This window comes from Phyllobates terribilis, unplaced genomic scaffold, assembly GCF_046119375.1.
Source record: "Phyllobates terribilis strain yellow unplaced genomic scaffold, ASM4611937v1 Scaffold_1__5_contigs__length_1240528914, whole genome shotgun sequence".
Taxonomy (NCBI): Eukaryota; Metazoa; Chordata; class Amphibia; order Anura; family Dendrobatidae; genus Phyllobates; species Phyllobates terribilis.
In genome coordinates, this window is record NW_027362761.1 from 910,053,423 (window position 1) to 910,080,342 (window position 26,920).

Consider the following 26,920-nt stretch of genomic DNA (forward strand, 5'->3'; position numbering starts at 1 on the left):
AGCCTGAAAAAATGGAAATGTTACAGGTCTCAGAAAATGGCGACAAGAGCAAATAATATGTTCTTACGAATGTCCAAACTTTTTTTTTCACCACATACAAAAAGTGTGGAGTTTTTTTTTTTTTTTTTTTTTTTTTTATCTGCGTACTTGTACTGGCCTGGGGAATCATTGGAAGGTCAGTTTTATCATATAATAATGTTGTAAACTGTCTGAATTGTAAAGCGTTGTGGAATATGTTGGCACTATATAAATAAAAAGATTATTATTATTATACAGTGAATATGGTAAACAAAAATCAGTTGTGAAATTGCACTTTATGTGCAATTTTCCTGAGCTTGGAATTTTTTCCATTTTCCAGTACACTAGATGGTAGAATGAATGGTGAAATTCAAAAGCACAATTCGCCCCGCAGAAGCAAGCCGTCATACGGCAGTATTGATGGAAGTATAAGACAGTTATGGCTCTTGGGAGAAGGGGGGGAAAAAATGGCCATGGTGTGAAGGGGTTAATGTCCACATGGACTTGAAACTTTTTTTTTTACTTGGTACTCCTTTTTATGGTCTGTTTACCCAATGGGACCTGGCTCACATTATAGTAATGCAGCATGAAGACACCCCCAGAAAACCTATGAGTAACGCTCTTTCATAAGTCCATAGAAATTAACCCTAAATAAACAGGCCCATCTCTGAAACCATATGGCAGGTTTTTACACACACAAAAAAAAAAAAAAAAAAGTCCATATCTCCGGATCATATAGCTGATTTTAAAAAGACTGAATGCACAGGTGCATAGCGGCAATAATGTGAGGACAAACACTGACCATCTTTAATCTGGCAACAGGTCATTTTTTAAATATATAATTTTTTTTTATTGTGTAAGACTCTAGAACTTCATACTTATTTTGTTTTGTCCCTTTATTGCATTTGCTCGTCAGGTACAGGACAATGCAGGAATGGATGATAATAAAGGAGCCTCTTTTCAATGCCCCAGTGATGTTTGCCAGTAAATGCCCAGCGCCCTCCATGCGGGTCTGTGGTAGACGTAGGAGGAGGCGAGTGGTTCTCCTCTCACAGCACAGTCTTGCACTCATTGTAACTTCTGCCATGTCTCTGTCTCCAGGCACAGCTCCACACAATAACATGGGTTGCGTCTGGTATTGCAGCTTGGCTACATTGATGTAATTAGCTAAGAGCCGGAATACTATGGCGGTGCAGTTATGTTTTTCTAATCCTAAACTCCTTATAAAATGACAATTATAATTTTTAAAGGTCTTTTATATATAAAAGATGGTGCATAGTTTCTCTGTGTGAGGTCCTGAGACCCCCAATGATTGTAAAACCCTGCTCTGAAGTGTGCAGCTCTGTGCAGAGTGGTGTACAGTGTGAGTCCATGCCTTCATGGAGTTTCACCAATCAGTGGAGGGCTGTGGAATCGCCTCCCCCGATAATCTCTATAAAGCCCCTATAACTGATAAAATGACAGTTGCACTTTAAGCCTCCAGGTATGGACAATTGCTAAGTGGTTAATATTTCAGCTTATTAAACCTCCAAACGGCCATGGGGAGTTGTGTAGTCTTAATGTCGGATCAGGGAAGGGATGAATAAAGTGTGAAGCTGCTTCATGATACACAGTTATTAATTTTACTGTTGGATTGGTTGAATAAAGCCCAATGCTCATCCAGGTTTTTGTTTGACTCTTATTTTCTGACTGTCGTTTCAGTGTAATTTTAGGGGGCTGTATTATAGGGCCGTACATCACATTTACCCAGGCCAAGCTCGTACATAAAAGATCAACGCCAATGCGTATCTGTAAACCTTGCCACATGTCACAACATGGCTCCAATCCCCCAAATATTCCACAAAGAATAGTCGGTGGCACTCTTTATTCTTCAGGAGGGATCCCAACTCTTTTTCCCAAATAATAGGATAAAGTTTTCTATTGTCTTTACTATTTTTTTTTTCCCCAATGGTGGGTGAAATGAGTACATAACTAAGGGGGGTGGGAAAGCACATTTTATGCATTAAAATTCCTTATTACATTTGGATTTTATGTGAAAATGCTTTAGAGAAACTTTCACTTCCTAGCTAACCAGTGAGACCCTACTTTTTACACGTGATCATAACACCAAAGTTTCTTTTCACCCCTTTTTCTTGTACAGTAGTGTAGCTATGCTGCATCTACCCACAACCAGATCTGTCCTTTGTATGCAATGGGTGCCGTTTCAAATACTGCTGACCATCAGGAAATTAGTCCAAGAAAAGTAAAGTTGATCGGCACATCCCCCAAAAAATCGATAAAAATCTTCAAATTTTATTCCCTAAGTTTCAAATATTTTAAAATCCACATGCTGGTGATAGAAAAAGCACTCTGTTGTGTTTCTGGTGCTGTGCGCGCCCTTAGTCATAGAAAATAAGTCTAAGGGCACACACAGCACCAGAAACACGTCAGGAAAAACCCCACTGTCACCAGCATATAAATGGGTGAAACTGACCGGGCAATATGATTTTTCAGGTCAATACAAGTACCCAGATACCAAACATGTATGCGTTTTTTTATTTTAAGTAATGAAAATTCCGAAATTTGTAAGGGAAAAAAAAAATCACTTATGTCCTTATTTTCAGGATCTTGGGCAGTACGATGGCTTATTTTTTGTTCCTTGAGCTAATGCTTTTATTGATGCCATTTTGGAGTAGACACGATGTTTTGATTGCCTTTATTACAATGTTGCAGTGGCCAAAAAAAGTAATTCTGACTTTTTTTTTTCTCGCTATTTACCGATGGATTAATTTATTCTATGATTTGATAGATCAGACTTTCACAAATGTGGCATAAGCAGAAAAGGGATATAAGTTTTAAAAATATAACATTTAATGTCAACTTTAAAAGGTATAAAAAAGACATAGACAAGACAAATAAAGGCCGACAAAAACAGGCCGGCCTAGTGTTATAGGCTGAAATAATGTTTGTAATGTAAGGTGCCTTATGGATAATAATCACAGCACACAAAGTCAATCCATTAGACCATCAGAGAAATACCATTTACATCACAACCAGTGAGCCATAATAATAATAAATTGAAATGAGCTCACCCAATTGCAGAAAAGGACCAGCATCTATCCTCCAAATTTCATAAGGGGTATGAGCATCCATGGTGCTAGCCTTCACTCTCACAGGATAAGAGAGACCATAGGGTTCCTTTTAACCGTTATACTGGCTCCCGACGCGTTTCATCCCGTGTGGGACTCATCAGGGGTTATGGAAGCCAGGGTGAAGGTTTCTTGCTGTAACAAAGACAGCGTACATAGCCTCCTGTCAGAACCTGTGGGAGTGGAAGTTAGCACCGTCGATGCTCATGCTCCTTATGAAATTTGGAGGATAGATGGTTTTGCGGGTACTGACCACAGACAATTGCTTTATCCTTCCTGATTTTGATTTTTCTCTAGTTTTGCATTTTGCTGGTGTCCTTGTCACTACTGGTAGCATGATGCTGTACCTTCAGCCCTTTCAGGTGGACCAGGTAGTCCAGCACTACTCCAGGCAGGGCTGTGGAGTTGGAGTCGGAGCCCATTTTGGTGGAGTCGGAGTCGATATAAAATGGACCAACTACGACTCCTAAAACATATAATAAATTGGGTACAGTAGTTCAGTGCAGTTTGTGGGGAATATTTTTTCATAAGAATTTGGGAAAGTTATGAAATGTCCTATTCCTGATCTAAGGGTCTAGACTTTTAACGGAGATGAATCTGTGCTACAGTAAATCACTTAAACATGAGCCATGGATGAGGGAGTCGGAGTTGGTGTCATGGAAATTGAGGAGTTGGCGGTTTGGCTTACTGACTCCACAGCCCTGCCTCCAGGATCACACATTTGTGTCATCTCAGGAAGATTTTCTGTGTCTCCCAGCACAGACTGGGACATGGGACATTACTTAAGGACAACTGGTCTGGACTGTAGAAGGGCATTAAACCAACTGCAGAATTGGGATCTGCTCCTGTGAGGAGAAGCTGAGAAGCCTTACAAAATGACCTCCAGTGGGCCACTGGCATGCCTATTTCTGGTCAAACTGTCAGAAACAGACTATGTGAGGGTGACATGAGAACCCGATGTACCGTATGGGATCGGTGCTCACAGCCTAGCGCTACGCAGCTAGATTGACATTCACCCAAGAACACCGGCATCATGGGGTTCGCCACTGACGCCTTGTTCTCTTCATAGATAAGAGCAGGTTCACACTGAACACATGACAGATGTGGAAAAGTCGGTAGATGCCATGGTGAGCGGTATGCTGCCTGCAACCTCCTGACCAAACTGGTGAAGGTTCAGTCATATCTGGGAAGGCATATCCTTGGAATTGTAAAGTGCTGCGGAATATGTTGGCGGTACAGAAATAAAACATAAAATTATTATTTATACATCCACATGAAAGCCAACGGTACTTTGACTGCTGTTGAAATCCTCAGTGCCGTTGTCCAGTCTTATGTTGATGCTTTGGAGCCTGGGTTCCTCTCTCATGGATAATGCCCTGTCTCATCTGGCCAGCGTATGTAGGCAGTTCCTGGATTACAAAGGCCTTTATTCTATTGATTGTTCTCCAGACCTGATTCCAGTTGAGAACGTCCGGGACATAATGTATCAGTGCATCCAATGCTACCAAGTAGTGCCACCGACTGTCCAGGAGCTCGCTGATGCCCTGATCCAGATTTGGCAGGAGATCTCTAGGACACAGTGTCTCATCAGGAGCATGCCATGATGGTGGCAGCAGTGCATACAGGCACAGGGAGCCAAGCACACCGCTGAGTCACATTACGCTTTATAATGACAATCAAATTGGATCCTCCTGTCAATTAATTTTTGAGTCTTTCATTCATTGAGACCCGATGTGATTTAAGTGTTCCTTTAATTCTGTTGAGCATTCTTTTTGGCTCATTCCCGCTACCATTAAATGGGCACCTGAAAGTGAGTTTAAACTTTTATATGTACATGCGATAAATATTGTAGAAGACCAAGATCTAATGTGTATGAAGACAGTCTGGCTCTTTCCAATAGAGGAAGCACCAAGCATGTTGAACTTTTACTTTTTTGTTCCAACAAGGAGAAAAGTGTTGCCAGAGTTGTGTAGCTGCTACCTATCCTTAGCTGACGTTGGCGTGTGTGTCCTAGGCGCTGTTGTGTATTGCCACTTGGGTGTACGGGGGAATGGTTTTACACTCGCACCATACCGCCGTGATGACTCGGGGAAAGGGGAATGGTTTTACACTCGCACTGTACCCCTGTGATGATTCGGGAGAGGGGGAGGGAGGGGGATGGTTTTACACTCGCACTGTACCGCCGTGATGACTCGGGGTGGGGAGGTTGGATGGTTTTACACTCACACCGTCCCGCCGTGATGACTCGGAGGAATGGTTTTACACTCAGTGAGGAAAGGTTTTTAGTTTATAAGGCTGTGTGCCCACTATACGTTTTTTAAGCAATTCCGCTGCAGAAATGCTTAAAAACCACTTGGTAGAAGGCCTGCCATGTTCCCCAATGATAATCCGCATGAGCTGTGCACATGCTGCGGAAATTTCCACTGCGGATTATCACTGCGGAAAAAAATGCAGCACTACCAATTATTTTGCGGAATCGCGGCGTTTTCGCTGCCATTGACTTGCATTGAATCACATAATATCCGCAGTGTACATGCGGATATCATGCGGTTCAATGTGCGGATGGTACCCAGGTCTGGAGAAGAGGAGACTCTCCTCTGGACCCGGGTACCATAGTACCTGTAAAAATAAATAAATAAAATAAAAAATAAACATTATACTCACGTTCTGATGGCCCCCGGTCTCCATAGCGATGCGTCGTGGCTCGCCGGCAGCTCGCGATGGTCTAAAAGAACCTGCCATGACGCCATTTAGTCATGGGACCCATCACATGACTAAATGACGTAATGGCAGGTCCTTTTAGACCACCGCTAGACACTGGGGACACCGGACGGATCGGATAAGGACACTGGGGGCCATCCGAAGGTAAGTATAATATTTATTTTTTACCATTCATTTACGGTCACAGTATATATATCCATGCTGTTTGCATGGAATTATATAGTGTGACCAAGTTGTCAAGCACTTTCCAAGTGATGCTAAAATCGCTTGGAAAGCGCTTGTCAACCCGCATGTGGAAATGCATGTGAAGAACACTTCACATCCGTACGTCCCTGGCAGGAAAAACGCATGTACAATCCGCATGTACAATCAACATGTACAATCCGCATGTACAATCAACATGTACAATCCGCATGCGTTTTTTCTGCCAGGGAGATGCAGAAACGCTCAAAAAAAATCCGGAGCATTTCTGCATTGCGGGCACATAGCCTAAGAAAGGTTATACTCTTCATATGCTAGAGAAAATGAAATGCTTGTGTAAAATCTATTTTTTTTTCTCTAATAGAGGAAGATAAAGTGCCGAAGGCTTACAGAAGCGGTCTTGTACAGCTTGGAATCAACAGTATGAAGTCGGCTGATTTATGCATTGGGCGACCTGTTTTACTCACCAGTGTAGAAGGTCGACAAGAGGTATTCCACAAAAATGTGTCCAAAATGTAATTACCTGTTGTATATAAATAAAGCTTATATGGGCTTTACCAATTGTTATTGGATTGCTTCTTCTCCATCTTATTCCCCCTTAACAACAGCTGTTATGTCAGGGGACTCTGGATCTGGGTAAAAATGTGGCTGACCATATTCTTGAACAACCCAGGTCCACCACAAAAGTTCTCCATTTCAGCCATCATAACTTGACTATGAGGGTAGGTTCACGTGTAGTGTCTCCACTGTGATTACGCCGGGGGGGGGAGGGGCAGAAGGTTTCACCTTTTTGGATTGCAAAGGGTAAAATTCCCACTGACAACCGCAGCATAAATTGACATGGTGCAGATCTCAAATTCACAGCATATGTATGACATTTCTTAAAATCTTCTGTTCTTTACTGGCACTGTAAAATGCAGTGTATTTTCCTCGAGCGACATCCCAGCTGGTACAATTTTCGCTACTTGGGAACTTACCCTAATATTGTTTGTTGACAAGGATGGTCTTAAAAGGACCATCTCCAAACCGCTATCAGTAATATTCTGCCAAATTTTTCCTTATGACTTATTTATTTACACTAATCAATAATTAGCAATGAGAGTTTCCAGGAACGATTATCGGCCTATCTGAACACGCTGTCAATCAGCCAATGAAGAAGCAAAATGCTTGCTCGTATGGTGAAATGATTTCTAAGCTTGCTAGCTTTTTATTTTTGTTACAAATTTTTTATAAAAATAGAAAAAAAAGTATTAGGATTCGCTCAGACTTGCGTATATAAAAAAAAATTGGTCCCATTCTCATCCAGGAGAGTGGGATTATTTATTTTCCCTCATTTGTCATCCATGTACTGTCTGCATACAATGCGTTTTTTTACTCAGCAGCCATTAATCTTTCACAGCACCATTTACAGTTTCCTATGCTACAGAATTGTAATGTATCCGTAAAAATCGGATGCCATACTGATGGTCCTTTTATGATTTTTTTTCCCACACTGTCCGAAATCGCAAGTGTGAGCGAGCCCTTACAAATAGTACATTACATCACAAATCTACCAAATCAACCCAACTTGGTAAGAGGGAAGACGAAGAAGGAGAAAGGGACTTCTAATAAAACTAACCTAAATTTGTAAGTTTTGCACTTTTGAAGAATTACAAAATCTTTTTGTAGCTTTCTCACAAAGATAAACATTGTTTATAGGCCAATGCCTGAAATGTGAGATTTCCACATGAAAGCCAATTTCTCACAATGACAGCTGTTGCTAAAAGAAGGAGATGGGTCACAACCTCTCAGAAAAATTCATTATCACACAGTCCTGCAGAGCAAAAGAGATAAGTGCAAGACGTGACCATCTCTTTATGCTATGTATCTAGAATCTCAGACCCAAAAAGTAAATTTCCATACATAACCAATGCTTGTGCATAACATCAGCATCTTCCATATCACATTTAGGTCATTTTGATGGGTCCAAATAACCAATTTTAAACATAAAAAGAGGTGAGCGATGCAGTCTGTGGACTATCATATACTACATCTAAAATCATGAGTGTCACAGAAAGGGCCCTCTCTTTGATTTGGGTCTGACGTTAAGGGGTCAGCATCACTCTATAGATGAATCTCACATTTGCTGACACAGCTTAATTTGATATATTGCAGTAAAAGATAAGATGGAAACCCCCCCAAATTTTCCTATTCTCAAAGAAAATAATGCACCTCCTGCCATGATTGTCATGGGGCTGTCCCAGCAGCAGAGCTCATCCGCGTACTAGCAGTTTTTGGTATCTTTGCCTCTGCACGTGTCATGTTTGTGTCCTGTACTCCCTCTAGGTATGCACGGCATGGCCAGTCAGTGGGTTTCCTTCTGGGAAGGTTGGCCTGGGTTTCACTGCTCAGAAGAACCTCAAGGTGAAGCCTGGTGATACAGTTCATATTCAGCCGGTGACTGGACTTGTGTTACAAGCAGAAGAGCTAGAAGTCACACTCAGGTATGAGATTATGCATCCAGAATCATGACACGCGTTACTGTACAGCATATCTGACATAACGGCGCCTGTGCTTACAGGAGAATTACTAATGATTCCTTATATTAGACACTATTAGGGCATATGGACATCTTGGTGAGGGAAGGAAGCATGTATGGAGACCACCTCTATTAGTTGAAGCCTCACCCTTCTGCAAAGAGTGCAACCATGTATACATTCACTGCAAGGCAAATCAATCTTGGCAGATTTTCTGGGTCCCAGTAGCCGGACCCCTAACTGAATTATCATTGCTTAGCAGTGGTATTCCGGCTTCTGGACACATGGCTGGCATAATGAAGGGACCTTCCTATCGACACTCACAATGGATGTAGCTGCATAGGATGCATCCCAATAGTGAATATGTTGAGCATTTAGCAATAGAGACACATTTAAGCCTGTAAAATCACTTTCCAACAAAAATTGTGGCGCTATTTTTCATCACCGGTTAAATGAAAAGCTGGCACATTGATTAGGATAGTGGGTTTTTGAGAACATAAAGCTATGTGCGCACGTTCAGGATTTGATTGCAGAAATTTCTGCAAGGTTTCTCCATCTCTTAGCAGGAAAAACGCTGCAGCAAAAATGCGCGTTTGCCGCATTTTTTATGTGTTTTTGTACAACAATGAATGTCAGCCATGCCTGTTCCCGCTATTGTCAGCGGGAGCGGCCGTAGGATGATGAGAGGAGTAGTCTCCCGCGTTCAATTCTTTGTGCGTTTTTGCTGAGTTTTTGACTCATTGACTTGAATTGAGTCCGTCAAATATGCAACAAAAATCCGCAGCAAATCCGCAAATATTTTTATTCCTGCGTTTTTGCTATGGATTTGACTGACTCAATTAAAGTCAATGTGAAAAACCCTGCTAAAACGCCCAAAGAATTGACATGCTGCAGATTTAAACACAATGACAGGAAAATTCCTGATCATGTGCACAGCACTTAAGGATTGTCATAACGTTAGCTGGCACATGGATTACCTAGCGTTTTTGGTGCATTTCCACACGGAAAAAAATGCAGCGAAAATGCACCAAAAAACGCACAGTGTGCACATAGCCTAAGAACTAGGAAGGAACCTTGTGTGTCATGTGAATGTCCGCCTTCTCACAGTCTACTTGGATAATCTACATAGAAAATTGTTACGGCACTGTATATATTACTGATCCTGAGATCAGCATGTATACGGGAGTATTCACACTGTGCTGTTAGCTGCAAAACGGACAAAATCCAAAGTAACAAACGTTTTCATTTACTTTTACGGTATGACCAGACTGAGCGGCCATGGTGAAGCCAAAAATGCCAGTATGCAGCTTCTGCCTTTTTCTTTTTTTTTAATTGAATATGATGATGGAGAGCGGTTGTTTCACCCGATTGTTATTGCCTCCTGGTTCTACGGGTGAAATAGCTGTTCTGTGAAACTACCCTCTATTTACCAATCACTAAAGAAGTGCAGCGAATGAATGCGGTCACGGTTATTGACTTTTCCGTCTGGCCTAACCTTCGTCGCTTTTTATCGGCATGCTGATTTTAATTATATACAATCTGTACCTAGAATTACTGAAGCTATAACTGTTTCGCTGATGGGGTATGTCTCCTGAATTATTGGGAAGGGTTCAATGTTTTCTTCTTCAGTTTTGTCAAAAGGATCATTTTTGCAGGATTGTAGCACCATCTAGTGGAAGTATGACAAACTTCCTTCAAGTTATGTAGGTTTGCAACGCAGCCCATTCTTCCATGAAATAAAAATGTTAATGACCATTCTAATTAATTTCCTAGCCTTTCTCAGACACCTCTATAGAGTACAACTTTTTATAAACTTTATATGTGGTCTGGCTTTTATATTTTACTTTGAGCAAATTGGTAAACAGCAGCACACTACATACTTGGGTGCAGGACTAAAGTAATGTTATAAAAAGGGTTTTATAGTATCAAGATATAAAACATTATGTGAAAAAAAAAAAATCTAATAAATTCTTCAAATAGGGGTATAAAATATTCCAGAAAAGAGGAAGAATAGACTGCTTGGACTGGGGAATAATCACATACAGTACCATAGAGTAGCAAGTCTTAAAATAAGATGTAATATAATGTTGTGTAGCCATAATATAAAAAAGATCACAATGGACACTCCACAGAAAACAAAGACAGACATGTATATAAATAAGTATCTAGGAGACAGATGCACCAATAACTGAATAAACAAGGCACAATAACGCAGCCATTTGTCACAACAGACATTTTGCTCTAAAACTTCATCCGGGGCTGGCTACCTGGTCACTAGCAACAGTTTTTAAATGTCTAATAGCCAATAAAAACCAACAATAAATACTCATGAACACCATACACCTGCTTATGGTGTGTCATTTACCTAAAGGTTCACACGACTGTGTTTTTGGGTCTAATTGCTGCCTGTGATAAAACTGACCTCAAAGACCGCACTCAGACCCATGTTAATCATTGTGCTGTTCAGATGGCACTTATTCTCATGACAGCACCACGAGAGAGATGATCCGCCCATCAAGGACAGGAAACCTACAGGTTAAAAAGGGGCGGCACCTCTCTCCCGCCTCAGTTTAGGTTTCCTGTCCTTGATGGGAGACCTATCAGGCTTACCTGCAGGAAGAAGAAAAGATCTCTTGCCCCAGATGGAATAGACAGGGTGCCTGGGGCGGTGAAGTCCCTTCCCTGGTCGACTCTGGACTTCTGGAGACGCCACGGCAGGGCTCTTTGGGGCACCTCCGTGTGCGTTGCGGTGAGCGTTATATCCCCTCTTGCTGAGGTGGATTGTCCGCTATGTGTGGCTGTCCGCATGCGGGAACCCCCCCCCGCTACACTATGCAGGAGATCTGGGCCGCGCCGGCGGGGAACGTGACAGGCGCAGCCCTACGACGTATTTCCGGTGCGCCGGAGGTGGGCGTGGTTCGCGCGCGAGGCCAGGAAGTGTTTGGGCCGTATGCGACCGAGGACGCCGGAGCGGGGCTTAGCAGTCTGTTCGCCACTGACGACGGGGGGGGGGGACCCACCACACAGGTACCAGGTATGGCCAGTGTAAAAAGGACCTGGCAGCATACAGAGGTGCTTCCCAGCCCTTTGTTTCTTCAACATGGGAGATTCACAAGAGCAGCTATCACCTCAGCAAGAACAACTGTTGCAGGAGCAGCCCTCTGGGGAGCCCTCACAACAGGCGGTGCAACGTCGTTCCCGGTCTGGGTCCAGTCGTTCAACTAGGAAGTTCACCGCAAAAAGCAGGAAGGAAGGTCCTATTGTTCGGCGTGATTCTCTGCCGGTTAAGAAGCATTCCTCTGTTTCTACGGTACCACGTATTCCAGGGGGTAAGTGGAATCTTCGTGAAAGTTCTACTAATTCTTCTTCTACTTCTCTGTCTATAATTTTTTCAGACCAAGAAATGTTCATTTAAATCAAAACATAAGGAATGTGCCCTATGCAGCAACCCGCTCCCTGATGCATATGTTAAGAAATTGTGCCAACCTTGTATTGACAAGGTGATGACGGAAGAAACCCCAGGGTTTTCCTTAGGTCTAAAAACTTTAATTAAAGAAGAAATAGGCAAGGCTTTGCGAGGGAATTCTGAGCCCAGGCATTCTCCTCAGGACCCTCAGCCAGACTCAGACTCTGATATCTCAGACATTTCTTCCTCTTCCCTCTCTTCCTCTAATAGCGAGTCTGATAGACAATGTTTTCCTCTGAATGAGGTTGATGCCTTGGTGAAAGCTGTCCGAACTACCATGGGCATTGTGGACACTAGACCAGAAAAATCTTTGGAGGATGTAATGTTTGGGGGATTAGGTCAGAAAAAGAAGAGATGTTTCCCCATGAATGCTAAAATTAAAGATCTCATTGATAGAGAGTGGCAAAAGTCAGAGAGGAAGGGCAGCATTCCTCCCTCCTTCAAAAGGAGGTATCCCTTTGATGATGCCGCAAGTTCCTCTTGGTCAAAGGAACCAAAGCTAGATTTTGCCATTGCTAAGGCATCAAAGAAGTCTTCTCTCCCCTTTGACGACATGGGAGCATTAAGAGATACCCTGGACAGACGAGCAGATACCTTTTTGAAAGGTGCATGGGAGACAACTGCAGGAACCCTGAAACCAGCAGTAGCAGCCACCTGCACATCCAGAGCCCTGATGGTCTGGCTGGAACAGCTAGACAACCAACTGAAGAAGGGTGTCTCCAGGAAGGAGATTATTTCTTCCCTTTCCCTAGTCCAGGGTGCAGCGGCCTTTCTTGCTGACGCGTCTGCGGACTCGGTTAGACTGGCAGCGAAATCATTAGCTCTATCAAATGCTGCTCGGAGAGCCCTATGGCTTAAATGCTGGCCTGGAGATGTACAAACAAAATATAGACTTTGTACAATTCCTTGTGAGGGGGAATATGTTTTTGGCCAAACCATGGATGAACTTTTGGAAAAAGCTGGAGATTCTAAGAAGGGGTTTCCGTCTGTATCTCTGCCCTCTCTTAAGAAATCATTTCGGAGAAAGAAATATGTCCGAAGAAGATTTCTTAGAGAACAGGAAAAATTTGAAGAAAGCGGTCGCAAAGGTAGAGGCCTACTCTTTGGTTCTTCTTCCGAAGATGAGCAAAAGCCAGGGGAATCACAATCGGCCCAGGTGGGAGGGAGATTGTCGTTGTTTTTCCCAGCTTAGGAACGTATTTCACATAGCAGTTGGATTTTGAGCCTAATTAGATTTGGTCTTAAATTTCAATTTCAAACCCTTCATTACAGAAGATTCATGATTATTCCCTCTAGTTCCTCTCCAGAGCGGCAGACAGCCCTCGTATCGGAGATTCAAGACCTAATAAAGAAAAACGTCCTGATTGAGGTTCCGAAAACAGAAGAGGGATACGGCTTCTACTCCCCGCTCTTCCTGGTCCCCAAACCAGATGGGTACTTCAGGACAATCATAAATTTAAGATCCTTAAATAGTTTTCTTAAAATAGATACCTTTAAAATGGAATCATTAAAAACGACAATAAAATTACTTTTTCCCCACTGTTATATGGTGGTCTTGGATCTTAAAGACTCATATTACCATGTTCCCATTCATAATGATTATCAAAAGTATTTGAGGGTGGCCATTGAAATAAAAGGGGTAGTTAAACACTTCCAGTATACCGCCCTTCCCTTTGGGTTGGCAATAGCCCCGCGAGTTTTTACCAAACTAGTGGCAGAGGTTATGGCCCATATAAGAGAAAAAGACCTCTTGATAATCCCTTACCTTGTTGATTTCCTGATAGTGGGGGACTCCTTTGTATAATGCGAAGCCCACCTTCAAGTGACAATTTCTGTCCTAGAAGGCCTAGGTTGGTTTCTAAATCTGGAAAAATCTAGGTTGACCCCACAAAAGGCTCAACAGTTCCTGGGGGGTCATTTTAGATTCAGAAAGGCAGTTATGCCATTTGTCAGAGGAAAAGATTGCAAAAATCCAGGACCTAGTGAAACAATGTATGGATAGACCCTCTGTCACTCCGTAGAGCCATGTCATTATTGGGGACCCTGACCTCAAGTTTTACCGCGGTGGCTTGGTCCCAATTTCACTCAAGGGCACTTCAATGGGATATATTATATAACGACTCCATTCTAGATGGTCATCTAGACCAGGAGTTTACCTTCGCCCATCGCTCCTTACAATCCCTTCATTGGTGGTTGGTAAACACTAATCTTTCTAGGGGAGTCCCTTGGGAAAGTAAACCTACTGCAGTCTTGACTAAGCATGCAAGTTCTACAGGTTGGGGAGCTCATTTTGAAGGTAACTTAATTCAGGGGACCTGGTCAGCCAATGAGGTACAGTTTTCCTCGAATGTTAAGGAACTTTTGGCGGTTGATCATGCGCTCAATGGGTTCCTTGTATATTTACAGGGCCAGGATGTCCGCATACTCTCGGACAATCAAGTGACAGTAGCATATATAAATCATCAAGGGGGAACCCGTTCAAAAGACTTAATGAGAGTAGCAGAAAAACTTCTTCAGAAAGTAGAGGATCATTTTCTCTCCCTTTCTGCTGTACATCTAAGAGGAAAAGAAAACGTCAGAGCAGCTTTTCTCAGCCGCAATTCCCTAAAAGAAGGAGAATGGTCCTTGAACCCTCAGATATTCTCCAAGATTGTTGCACTGTGGGGTCTTCCAACAGTGGAAATACAATCGGAAGGTGGCAACGTTTTGTTCTCTAAACCCCAGAGAAAGGCCCCTGGCAGTGGACGCCTTCATGATTCCCTGGGAGTTTCCTTTGGCGTATGCATTCCCTCCCATGGTCCTGCTTCCGTCAGTCATAAGGAAAATCAGGGCAGACAAAGCCAGAATAATCCTCATATGCCCCTTTTGGCCCAAGAGACCATGGTTCTCTTGTCTCCGGAGATTGTCAATATCAGACCCCTGGGTCCTTCCGGAGATTCCGGACCTTCTCACTCAGGGTCCGGTTTCCCATTCTCCAGCCTCAAATCTCCATTTAACGGCATGGAATTTGAAAGGGCACTGTTAACCAGCAAAGGGTTTTCCACGAATTTTAGTAAACACTCTCCTATGTAGCAGAAAGCCCATTACTACCCGCATCTACGCTAGAACTTGGAGGAAGTTCCTGTCCTTTTCAGAATGTCCCTATTGGGAAGATACTAGAATTTCTACAGCGGGGTTTAGATCAGGGCCTAACCAATAGTGCATTGAAAGTACAAGTTTCGGCTTTAGGAGCCTAATTTTCTTTTAATATAGCGGCTAATTATTGGGTAGCACGGTTTATAAAAGCCTCTTTCAGGTGTAGACCTATTATTAAATCCAGATCCTCTCCCTGGTATTTAAACCTGGTCTTAAATGCCTTGAATAACCCTCCCTTTGAGCCCCTAGATTCAGCCTCCCATAAAATTATTCTTCTTAAGACAGCCCTGTTAGTTGCCCTAACTTCTTCAAGAAGAGTAAGTGACATACAGGCTCTCTCTATATCCCCACCGTTTACTCGAATTCTGGATGATAGAATTGTACTAAGGCCTGACCCAGCCTTTCTTCCAAAAGTAGTCTCACGATTTCATAGGACTCAAGAGGTAAATCTTCCAACTTTTTGTTTTCCCCCTAAAAATCAGAAAGAGGAGAAACTACACACATTAGATGTTAGGAGGTGCGTACTTAAATATCTGGAGGTCTCACCGAGTTTTAGGAAAGATAGCATATAAATAGGGAACTATCAGGGGGCTAGGAAAGGTTGTAAAGCTTCAAAATCTACAATTGCGAGGTGGATTAGAGAAGCCTTCACCCTCGCCTACTCTTCGGGAGATAAGGAAGTACCGGAGTGGTTGAGGGCACACTCCACCAGAGCAGTAGCAACTTCCTGGGCCGAGAAGACGGGGGTTTCCATCGAACACATATGTAAGGCTGCCACCTGGTCTTCTCCCTCCACCTTCCATAGGCATTATAGGTTAGATTTGGGTGATTCCTTTGATCTCACCTTTGGGAGAAGGGTGCTTCAGGCTGTGGTCCCTCCCTAATCTCCTTCGTCTCTGTAATTTTCTTGTGGTGCTGTCATGGGAGTACGAATAAAGCCTTAGTTACTTAACGGTAATGGGATTTTTCAGAGCCCATGACAGCACCCTTATATTCCCTCCCTACACTCGTGTTTTGCACTCCCGTAGGGTTATTTTCCTTTTTTGCACCTTCGGGGGAAGTTGGTTAAAGTCATTGGCTTAAAATGAATTTTGTGTTTTTTGTCTTGTTGTAATTAACCTTGGCGGTCCTCTCATGCTCTGTTAACCTAAACTGAGGTGGGAGAGAGGTGCCGCACCTTTTTAACCTGTAGATTTCCTGTCCTTGATGGGCGGATCCTCTCTCTCGTGGTGCTGTCATGGGCTCTGAAAAATCCTGTTACCGGTAAGTAACTAAGGCTTTTCTTTGCACAGACCAAATTCGTGTCCATGTGAGAAATGTTGAAGCATAGAGTAGTTTCTTCTGTGTTTTGGATAAGATTCACCTATTAAAGTCCATGGGTGCGGAAAGAAAAAAGATCAGATCCTGTACGGATCAATAGTATAGCCAACACCTGCTTTATATGCATACGTTGCAATTTTTTAAGATAGGAGACTATATTTGATCTTGTAAATTTTTATTAACTGCCGATGCATAAGAACAGATGCCATAAGGATTGCGTACAGATTTCATATAGATTACAATACAGATGAAAAATCATCCTTATTTTCTGAATGAATATCGTATGATTTTTTTAATTTTTTTTTTTATGCCTTTTTGAATTTAGACTAAAACTGTGATACTAGCCACCACTCCCCAGCATGGCCAGCACTGTTGCAGCATTTGATTTTCGTATTATTTGATGTCTGAGACGTATTCAAGGGGTAACCTTTCTCCTTTCGGAGAGTGACATGTTAAGCATGTCAAGGTGAGGAGACTTTTAAGCCGCAATGTTCCTTTGGGAAACATGTAAATTGTCTCTTCAGGGAGGAAGAGGACTAGTCAGATGCCTCTCACCCAGCCAAACCAGATCTCACACTTTGCACTGATGAGGGGCAGTACCCCAAAACACAGTGTGTGCAAATTGAGATTCTGGTTCTGGCTTTTATCCCAAGTCATGTGACAAAGCTCGTTATTGTCGATATTGACTTTTAGGATTGCTACTTCCTATAGGTGGCACTAGAGTTCTAGTCCTCTTCCTCCCTAAAGGGATGGATATGGGCTGCTCACATTTGGGCTAGACTGTTTCTCATTGAGAACACAACTGTGAAGACTTGTGGAATTTTGCCCACGGAAGACCCCTTCGACAACACAGGGTGAGGGTAAAACAGTGTGGCAATACTTTATTGAACCACCAAATGAGCAATAAACAGAACAGTCCCAGCAAATACCCAAGATGGTGCAAAATTATCCACTCACCCTTCCGCTGGCCCACCTGGAATAGAACAGCTGCGACTTTGGGACTTCAAGGGCCAACTACCCTGCTTTTGGTGGGCCCCCATAGAGAGGAGGTAGTGGCAAGCTGTCCATCGAGGTCCTCATTGTCCCAACGCATCAAAATCGTGGCAAAACCCGCTTTTTTGCTGCAGCGTCTTTCCTGCCAAGAGATGCAGAAACTTCTGCAATCAAATCCTGAACGTGCGCACATAGCCTTACTAGTACTCTAGTGATAAAATCAGTGTTTTATTAGCAAGAGATTATCAAAACTACAGATTAGGAAGCAAAAATCTGGTCAGTCTCAGTAAATCAAGATGCTATTCCACAATTTTGGTGAATTTTTAATACTTTTCCATATTACTGTTAACAATAAATAAATAAATAAAATCGAATTCTTGCAGTTTTCCCTCCAGCCTCTGAGGCTCATAATAGGTTGACCCTTTCTGTTCTGTAGAGATCACTTCCTAGTAGTCGGCTCTTTATCAGTATGGACAGGATTACATTGAAAAGTAACGTGTATGTAAATATCCCAGGATCACAATAGGTGACGGTCCTCTCCCCTCTCCCCCACCATGTGCAATGATCTCTGAACAGGTCAGTGAGCATACCTGGAACACTCTTCCAAACTTCCAAAGAAGTCAATGAATATCTTGTATATAGAAAATAAAAAACCCCACGTGATTAAAAAAGTAAATGTATGAGTTTGCAGTTTTAATTAGTAAATACGAGCCATGCAACCGGCATGGATTCATATAGTGTGACCAAGTTAGTTAAAAAAAGAATAAAAATGGTAAAAAAAAAAAACATTATACTCACCTTCCGATGGCCCCTGGTCTCCTTATTCGATGCGTCCGGTCTTCCCGGTGTCTCGCGGTTGTGTAAAAGGACCTTCCATGACGTCATTTAGTCATGTGACAGGTCATGACAGGTCCTTTTAGACCATTGCAAGCTGCCGGGGAGCCAGGACGCATCGCTATGGAGACCAGGGGCCATAAGAAGGGGAGTATAATGTATATTTTTAATTTTAATTCTTTTCTTTTTTTTTTACAGGTACTATGGTACCCGGGTCTGGAGGAGAGTCTCCTCTTCTCCAGACCCAGGTACTATCCGCACATTGAATCGCTTAATATCCGCATGTGCATATGTAGTCATTAAGCGATTCAACGCAAGTCAATTATGTAAAATAATTGGTAGTGCTGTGGATTTTTCCACAATGATAATCCGCAGCGGAAATGTCCTCAGCATGTGCACATGCGGATTATCATTGGGGAACATGGCAGACCTTCTACCAAGCGTTTTTTAAGCGTTTCTGCGGCGGAATTGCCACTGAGGAAAAGCTTAAAAAACGCATAGTGGGCACACAGCCTAAAACTGACTTGGCAATCTGATTCTCCAGGACAGTATGCAGATACCAAACTTGAATAGTTGTTTTGTTTTTTTATTTAAGTGGTGAAAAAAAAATCAGAAATCTGTTAGAAAATAGTTTTTTGGTTTTGCCGCCATTTTCCAAAACTCTCCTTTCACTTTTTCGGGATCTGGGGTTGTGTGAAGGCTTATATTTTGCGCCCTGAGCTAACATTTTTACTGATACCATAATGGGTAAGATATTGTGTTTTGATCACCTCTTATTACATTTTATTGCAATGTTGCAGCTGTTAAAAACCTGTAATTCTGCCGTTTTTTTTTTTGCCATTTACCGATTGGATTAATTTACTTGATATTTTGATTGAACTCTTACAAATGCAGGGTTACCAAATATGTGGTGGTGTTGTTTTTTTTTTAATGGGGAAAAAGTGGGGTGATTTGAACTTTTTGAGTGTGGTGTGTTTTTTTTTTTTTTTTTTCCCAATTTTCACTGCATTTAATAGTCCCCTTAGGGGACTTGTAGCTGCAATCGTCTGATCGCTTGTGCTATGTATAGCTAAAATCATGATCTTCTATGAACGCCATCACAGACTGGCTTTCACAGAATGATTGTAATGCCAGGCATCAGCAGTGACATGATCGTGGAACGACGCCCCCTTTCTCCGCTGGCCCATGTTAAATGCCACTGTCAGAGATTGAGAGTGGAATTTAACAGGTTAACAGCCACTTACGGAGTTACGCTCCACCCACGGCTGTTAAAGGCACATGATGGCTGATTAAATCAGCTATCATGTGCAGGGAAAGAACAGAGACACGACTTTTGATGTACAGTACAGACCAAAAGTTTGGACACACCTTCTCATTTAAAGATTTTTCTGTATTTTCATGACTTTGAAAATTGTACATAAACACTGAAGGCATCAAAACTATGAATTAACACATGTGGAATTATATACTTAACAAAAAAGTGTGAAACAACTGAAAATATGTCTTATATTCTAGGTTCTTCAAAGTAGCCACCTTTTGCTTTGATGACTGCTTTGCACACTCTTGGCATTCTCTTGATGAGCTTCAAGAGGTAGTCACCGGAAATGGTTTTCACTTCACAGGTGTGCCCTGTCGGGTTTAATAAGTGGGATTTCTTGCCCTATAAATGGGGTTGGGACCATCAGTTGTGTTGTGCAGAAGTCTGGTGGATACACAGCTGATAGACCTACTGAATAGACTGTTAGAATTTGTATTATGGCAAGAATAAAGCAGCTAAGTAAAGAAAAACGAGTGGCCATCATTACTTTAAGAAATGAAGGTCAGTCAGTCCGAAAAATAGGGCAAACTTTGAATGTGTCCCCAAGTACAGCTGCAAAAACCATCAAGCGCTGCAAAGAAACTGGCTCACATGAGGATCACCCCAGGAAAGGAAGACCAAGAGTCACCTCTGCTTCTGAGGATAAGTTTATCCGAGTCACCAGCCTCAGAAATCGCAGGTTAACAGCAGCTCAGATTAGAGACCAGGTCAATGCTACACAGAGTTCTAGCAGCAGACACATCTCTACAACAACTGTTAAGAGGAGACTTTGTGCAGCAGGCTTTCATGGTAAAATGGCTGCTAGGAAACCACTGCTAAGGACAAGCAACAAGCAGAAGAGACTTGTTTGGGCTAAAGAACACAAGGAATGGACATTAGACCAGTGGAAATCTGTGCTTTGGTCTGATGAGTCCAAATTTGAGTTCTTTGGTTCCAACCACAGTGTCTTTGTGCTACGCAGAAAAGGTGAACGGATGGACTCTACATGCCTGGTTCCCACCGTGAAGCATGGAGGAGGAGGTGTGATGGTGTGGGGGTGCTTTGCTGGTGACACTGTTGGGGATTTATTCAAAATTGAAGGCATACTGAACCAGCATGGCTACCACAGCATCTTGCAGGGGCATGCTATTCCATCTGGTTTGCATTTAGTTGGACCATCATTTATTTTTCAACAGGACAATGACCCCAAACACACCTCCAGGCTGTGTAAGGGCTATTTGACCAAGCAGGAGAGTGATGGGGTGCTACGCCAGATGACCTGGCCTCCACAGTCACCAGACCTGAACCCAATCGAGATGGTTTGGGGTGAGCTGGACCGCAGAGTGAAGGTAAAAGGGCCAACAAGTGCTAAGCATCTCTGGGAACTCCTTCAAGATTGTTGGAAGACCATTTCCGGTGACTACCTCTTGAAGCTCATCAAGAGAATGCCAAGAGTGTGCAAAGCAGTCATCAAAGCAAAAGGTGGCTACTTTAAAGAACCTAGAATATAAGACATATTTTCAGTTGTTTCACACTTTTTTGTTAAGTATATAATTCCACATGTGTTAATTCATAGTTTTGATGCCTTCAGTGTGAATGTACAATTTTCATAGTCATGAAAATACAGAAAAACCTTTAAATGAGAAGGTGTGTCCAAACTTTTGGTCTGTACTGTACATGTATATCAAAAGTCGTGAAGGGGTTAATTTTTTTTTTTGAAAAATGAAAGTTTAGCTCTGGTTTCTATCGATGAGACACTTTTGACGCCCTCTGTGTCTGTGGAGTGCGATTCGCATTACTAAACTATAATAAATATGGCATTTAATTACTGTATTAATGGTGCAATTACATTAGACAACTGACATTGCTTTGATCAAATTGTGCAGGGAGATTGTTCTAATATGTGTTACTATTGCCCATACTAACCAATCAGACTCTATATTTCTTTTTACAAAGTATATTTGGAGATGAAAATGATAGCTTGTTGTCGTGTGAAGACTTACATTTTTCTTAAAGGGAACCTGTTACGTCCTTTATTGCTGTTAAACTGTCCCCAGTGTCTTGTTACTGATCCACATTGCATAACTAACATGTTTATCTCAAGCAAAATGTCTTTGTATTTAGCGCAAAAATCCTTTTTACACTTTGATTGCCCCACATACCTCCGGATTCAGTCATAGGGGTGGGGAGCTCTAACTTTTCAGTCACGGCCAACCAACTGTGTTTTGAAATTCTCCCCGCCCATCGTATTATAATTCCTTCCCATCACTGCTCCCTACGTCCCCGCAATCTCCCAGCAGATCCCACGCTAGCGCAATGACGCTCAGCTTTCCGCGCATGCGCACTGAATCTGGGTGTACATCCAGCTTCATATCCTATGTGCGCATGCTCTGGAGCCTCTGAGCGTCAGTGGCCACATGACAGTTTGTGAGCGCGTGCACCATGCTTGCAGGCCAGGACTGGCCAACAGGAGAACAGGAGAATCCTCTGGTGGGCCCCTGTGCAGGAGTGATATGAGCATCAATATCCTTGATTGACTATGTACAGATAAAGCCAGCATCTTATTCTTTTAACAGTCTACCCAGTTCATTGTTATATAAATTGTAGTTGAGGATAATGTCACATTTGTATGAAGCTGAAAAGTGGGGCTCTGGAGATGGTTACTGGTGGGCCCTTGGCACGAGTCCGACACTGCTTGTGTCTCTTGTATTCGGCGGCTCTGTGTCCCGGTCTTCAGTCTTCTATCAAGTAGCTTGTTGTGTAGGACATATACTATTTTAGTGCCCTGCCCCCATCACAGAGATCGGCCCCCCCTAACAGTTGTAATGTAACTTGGGACAGGACCTGACATTATGATACCACAATGGGCGAAGATGGCGGCCCCATAATTCCTTGTTCTACTTTAGGAATATTGAGGGTAGTAATGATCACTCCCATCATTGTAACTGTGTAAAAAACAAAAAAAAAAAGTCAAGACAAAAAACCTCCCATGACACTTTTATTTTCTTTCTTTTTTTTTTTATTGGAATAGCAATAAGCAACATTGTAATAAAAATATTACTGGCCCTTTAAGAAATTAAATTATGGTCGCAATGACTCCCAGGTCAGGCCCCATAGGGACCACAGAACTAGCTGTGGTCATTGAGGACAGGCTGAGAGCCACTGGACCCAAAGATCCAGAGAAAGGCGAAGAAACCCCCCGGAGAGTCCTGCCTCAGGGGGGGGAAAAATTCCTTCCTGACCCCAGTGCTGGCGATTGAATATTTCCCTGGATCATTTCTGTCCTGCTGCATATTGCTGTATATCTGCAAGTAAGTATAAGCTCAGGAGAGCCGACCTTGGGAAGGAAAAGACAAATACACCCTGCTCAAGAGGAGCTTACAATCTAATATACATGCTGCTCCTGAGGGCATGCAGAATAATGTACGCCCTGTCCTAGGAGCTTACAATCTAATATATAATATACATGCTGCTCCTGAGGGCATGCAGAATAATGTACACCCTGTCCTAGGAGCTTACAATCTAATATATAATATACATGCTGCTCCTGAGGGCATGCAGAATAATGTACGCCCTGTCCTAGGAGCTTACAATCTAATATATAATATACATGCTGCTCCTGAGGGCATGCAGAATAATGTACGCCCTCCTGTCCTAGGAGCTTACAATCTAATATATAATATACATGCTGCTCCTGAGGGCATGCAGAATAATGTACACCCTGTCCTAGGAGCTTACAATCTAATATACAATATACAGACTGCTCCTGAAGGCATGCAGAATAATGTACACCCTGTCCTAGGAGCTTACAATCTAATATACAATATACAGGCTGCTCCTGAGGGCATGCAGAATAATGCACACCCTGTCCTAGGAGCTTACAATCTAATATACAATATACAGACTGCTCCTGAAGGCATGCAGAATAATGTACACCCTGTCCTAGGAGCTTACAATCTAATATATAATATACATGCTGCTCCTGAGGGCATGCAGAATAATGTACACCCTGTCCTAAGAGCTTACAATCTAATATACAATATACATGCTGCTCCTGAGGGAATACAGAATAATGTACACCCTGTCCTAGGAGCTTACTATCTAGTACACAATATACAGACTGCTCCTGAGGGCATGCAGAATAATGTACACCCTGTCCTAGGAGCTTACAATCTAATATACAATATACAGGCTGCTCCTGAGGGCATACAGAATAATGTACACCCTGCCCTAGGAGCTTACAATCCAATATACAATATACAGGCTGCTTCTGAGGGCATACATAATAATGTACACCCTGTCCTAGCAGCTTACAATCTAATATATAATATACAGACTGCTCCTGGGAGCATGGAGAATAATCTACGCCCTGTCCTAGGAGCTTACAACCTAATATACAATACACATGCTGCTCCTGAGGGCATGCAGAATAATGTACACCCTGTCCTAGGAGCTTACAATCTAATATACATGCTGCTCCTGAGGGCATGCAGAATAATGTACACCCTGTACTAGGAGCTTACAATCTAATATACAGTACAGATCAAAAGTTTGGACACACCTTCTCATTTAAAGATTTTTCTGTATTTTCATGACTTTCAAAATTGTGCATTCACACTGAAGGCATCAAAACTATGAATTAACACATGTGGAATTATATACTTAACAAAAAAGTGTGAAACAACTGAAAATATGTCTTATATTCTAGGTTCTTCAAAGTAGACACCTTTTGTTTTGATGACTGCTTTGCACACTCTTGGCATTCTCTTGATGAGCTTCAAGAGGTAGTCACCGGAAATGGTTTTCACTACACAGGTGTGCCCTGTCAGGTTTAATAAGTGTGATTTCTTGCCTTATAAATGGGGTTGGGACAATCAGTTGTGTTGTGCAGAAGTCAGGTGGATACTTTTTTCTTGCCATAATACAAATTCTAAGTAAAGAAAAATGAGTGGCCATCATTACTTTAAGAAATGAAGGTCAGGCACTCCGAAAAATTGGGCAAACTATGAAAGTGTCCGCAAGTGCAGTTGCAAAAACCATCAAGCGCTACAAAGAAACTGGCTCACATGAGGACCGCCCCAGGAAAGGAAGACCAAGAGTCACCTCTGCTTCTGAGGATATGTTTGTCCGAGTCACCAGCCTCAGAAATCGCAGGTTAACAGCAGCTCAGATTAGAGACCAGATCAATGCCACACAGAGTTCTAGCAGCAGACACATCTCTTCAACAACTGTTAAGAGGAGACTTTGTGTAGCAGGCCTTCATGGTAAAATAGCTGCTAGGAAACCACTGCTAAGGACAAGCAACAAGCAGAAGAGACTTGTTTGGGCTAAAGAACACAAGGAATGGACATTAGACCAGTGGAAATCTGTGCTTTGGTCTGATGAGTCCAAATTTGAGATCTTTGCTTCCAACCACCGTGTCTTTGTGCGACGCAGAAAAGGTGAACGGATGGACTCTACATGCCTGGTTCCCACCGTGAAGCATGGAGGAGGAGGTGTGATGGTGTGGGGGTGCTTTGCTGGTGACACTGTTGGGGATTTATTCAAAATTGAAGGCATACTGAACCAGCATGGCTATCACAGCATCTTGCAGCGGCATGCTATTCCATCCGGTTTGCGTTTAGTTGGACCATCATTTATTTTTCAACAGGACAATGACCCCAAACACACCTTCAGGCTGTGTAAGGGCTATTTGACCAAGGAGAGTGATGGCGTGCTACCCCAGATGGCCTGGCCTCCACAGTCACCAGACCTGAACCCAATCGAGATGGTTTGGGGTGAGCTGGACCGCAGAGTGAAGGCAAAAGGGCCAACAAGTGCTAAGCATCTCTGGGAACTCCTTCAAGATTGTTGGAAGACCATTTCCGGTGACTACCTCTTGAAGCTCATCAAGAGAATGCCAAGAGTGTGCAAAGCAGTCATCAAAGCAAAAGGTGGCTACTTTGAAGAACCTAGAATATAAGACATATTTTCAGTTGTTTCACACTTTTTTGTTAAGTATATAATTCCACATGTGTTAATTCATAGTTTTGATGCCTTCAGTGTGAATGTACAATTTTCATAGTCCTTAAAATATAGAAAAATCTTTAAATGAGAAGGTGTGTCCAAACTTTTGGTCTGTACTGTATAATATACAGACTGCTCCTGAGGGCATGCAGAATAATGCACACCCTGTCCTATGAGCTTACAATCTAATATACAATATACAGACTGCTCCTGAGGGCATGCAGACTAATGCACACCCTGTCCTATGAGCTTACAATCTAATATATAATATACAGGCTGCTCCTGAGGGCATGCAGAATAATGTACACCCTGTCCTGGTAGCTTACAATCTAATATGCAATATACAGGCTGCTGCTGAGGGCATACAGAATAATGTACACCCTGTCATAGGAGCTTACAATCTAATATACAATATACAGACTGCTCCTGAGGGCATGCAAAATAATGCACACCCTGTCCTAGGAGCTTACAATCTAATATACAATATACAGGCTGCTCCTGAGGGCATGCAGAATAATGTACACCCTGTCCTAGGTGCTTACAATCTAATATACAATATACAGGCTGCTCCGGAGGGCATGCAGAATAATGTACACCCTGTCCTAGGTGCTTACAATCTAATATACAATATACAGGCTGCTCCGGAGGGCATGCAGAATAATGTACACCCTGTCCTAGTAGCTTACAATCTAATATACAATATACAGGCTGCTGCTGATGGCATGCAGAATAATGTACACCCTGTCCTAGGAGCTTACAATCTAATATACAATATACAGGCTGCTGCTGAGGGCATGCAGAATAATGCACACCCTGTCCTAGGAGCTTACAATCTAATATATAATATACAGACTGCTCCTGAGAGAATGCAAAATAATGTACACCCTGTCCTAGGAGCTTACAATCTAATATATACTAGACTGCTCCTGAGGGCATGCAGAATAATGCACACCCTGTCCTATGAGCTTACAATCTAATATACAATATACAGGCTGCTCCTGAGGGCATGCAGAATAATGTACACCCGGTCCTAGGAGCTTACAATCTAATATATAATACACAGGCTGCTCCTGAGGGCATGCAGAATAATGTACACCCTGTCCTAGGAGCTTACAATCTAATATATAATATACAGACTGCTCCTGAGGGCATGCAAAATAATGTACACCCTGTCCTAGGAGCTTACAATCTAATATATAATATACAGACTGCTCCTGGGAGCATGCAGAATAATCTACACCCTCTCCTAGGAGCTTACAATCTAATATGCAATATCTGAATGTAG

At 42.5% G+C, this 26,920-nt stretch overlaps 1 protein-coding gene across 2 annotated transcripts in view; it reads left to right on the forward strand.

Annotated features, from left to right (window-relative positions):
• Positions 1 to 26,920, forward strand: part of AFG2A (AFG2 AAA ATPase homolog A) — a 521,034-nt gene that overhangs the window by 2,488 nt on the left and 491,626 nt on the right. For both annotated transcript variants that reach the window (XM_073641378.1, XM_073641387.1), the window contains exons 2-3: positions 6,433 to 6,557; positions 8,394 to 8,551. In XM_073641378.1, the coding sequence (XP_073497479.1) occupies positions 6,433 to 6,557; positions 8,394 to 8,551 (283 nt within the window). The remainder of the gene's footprint in view (positions 1 to 6,432; positions 6,558 to 8,393; positions 8,552 to 26,920) is intronic.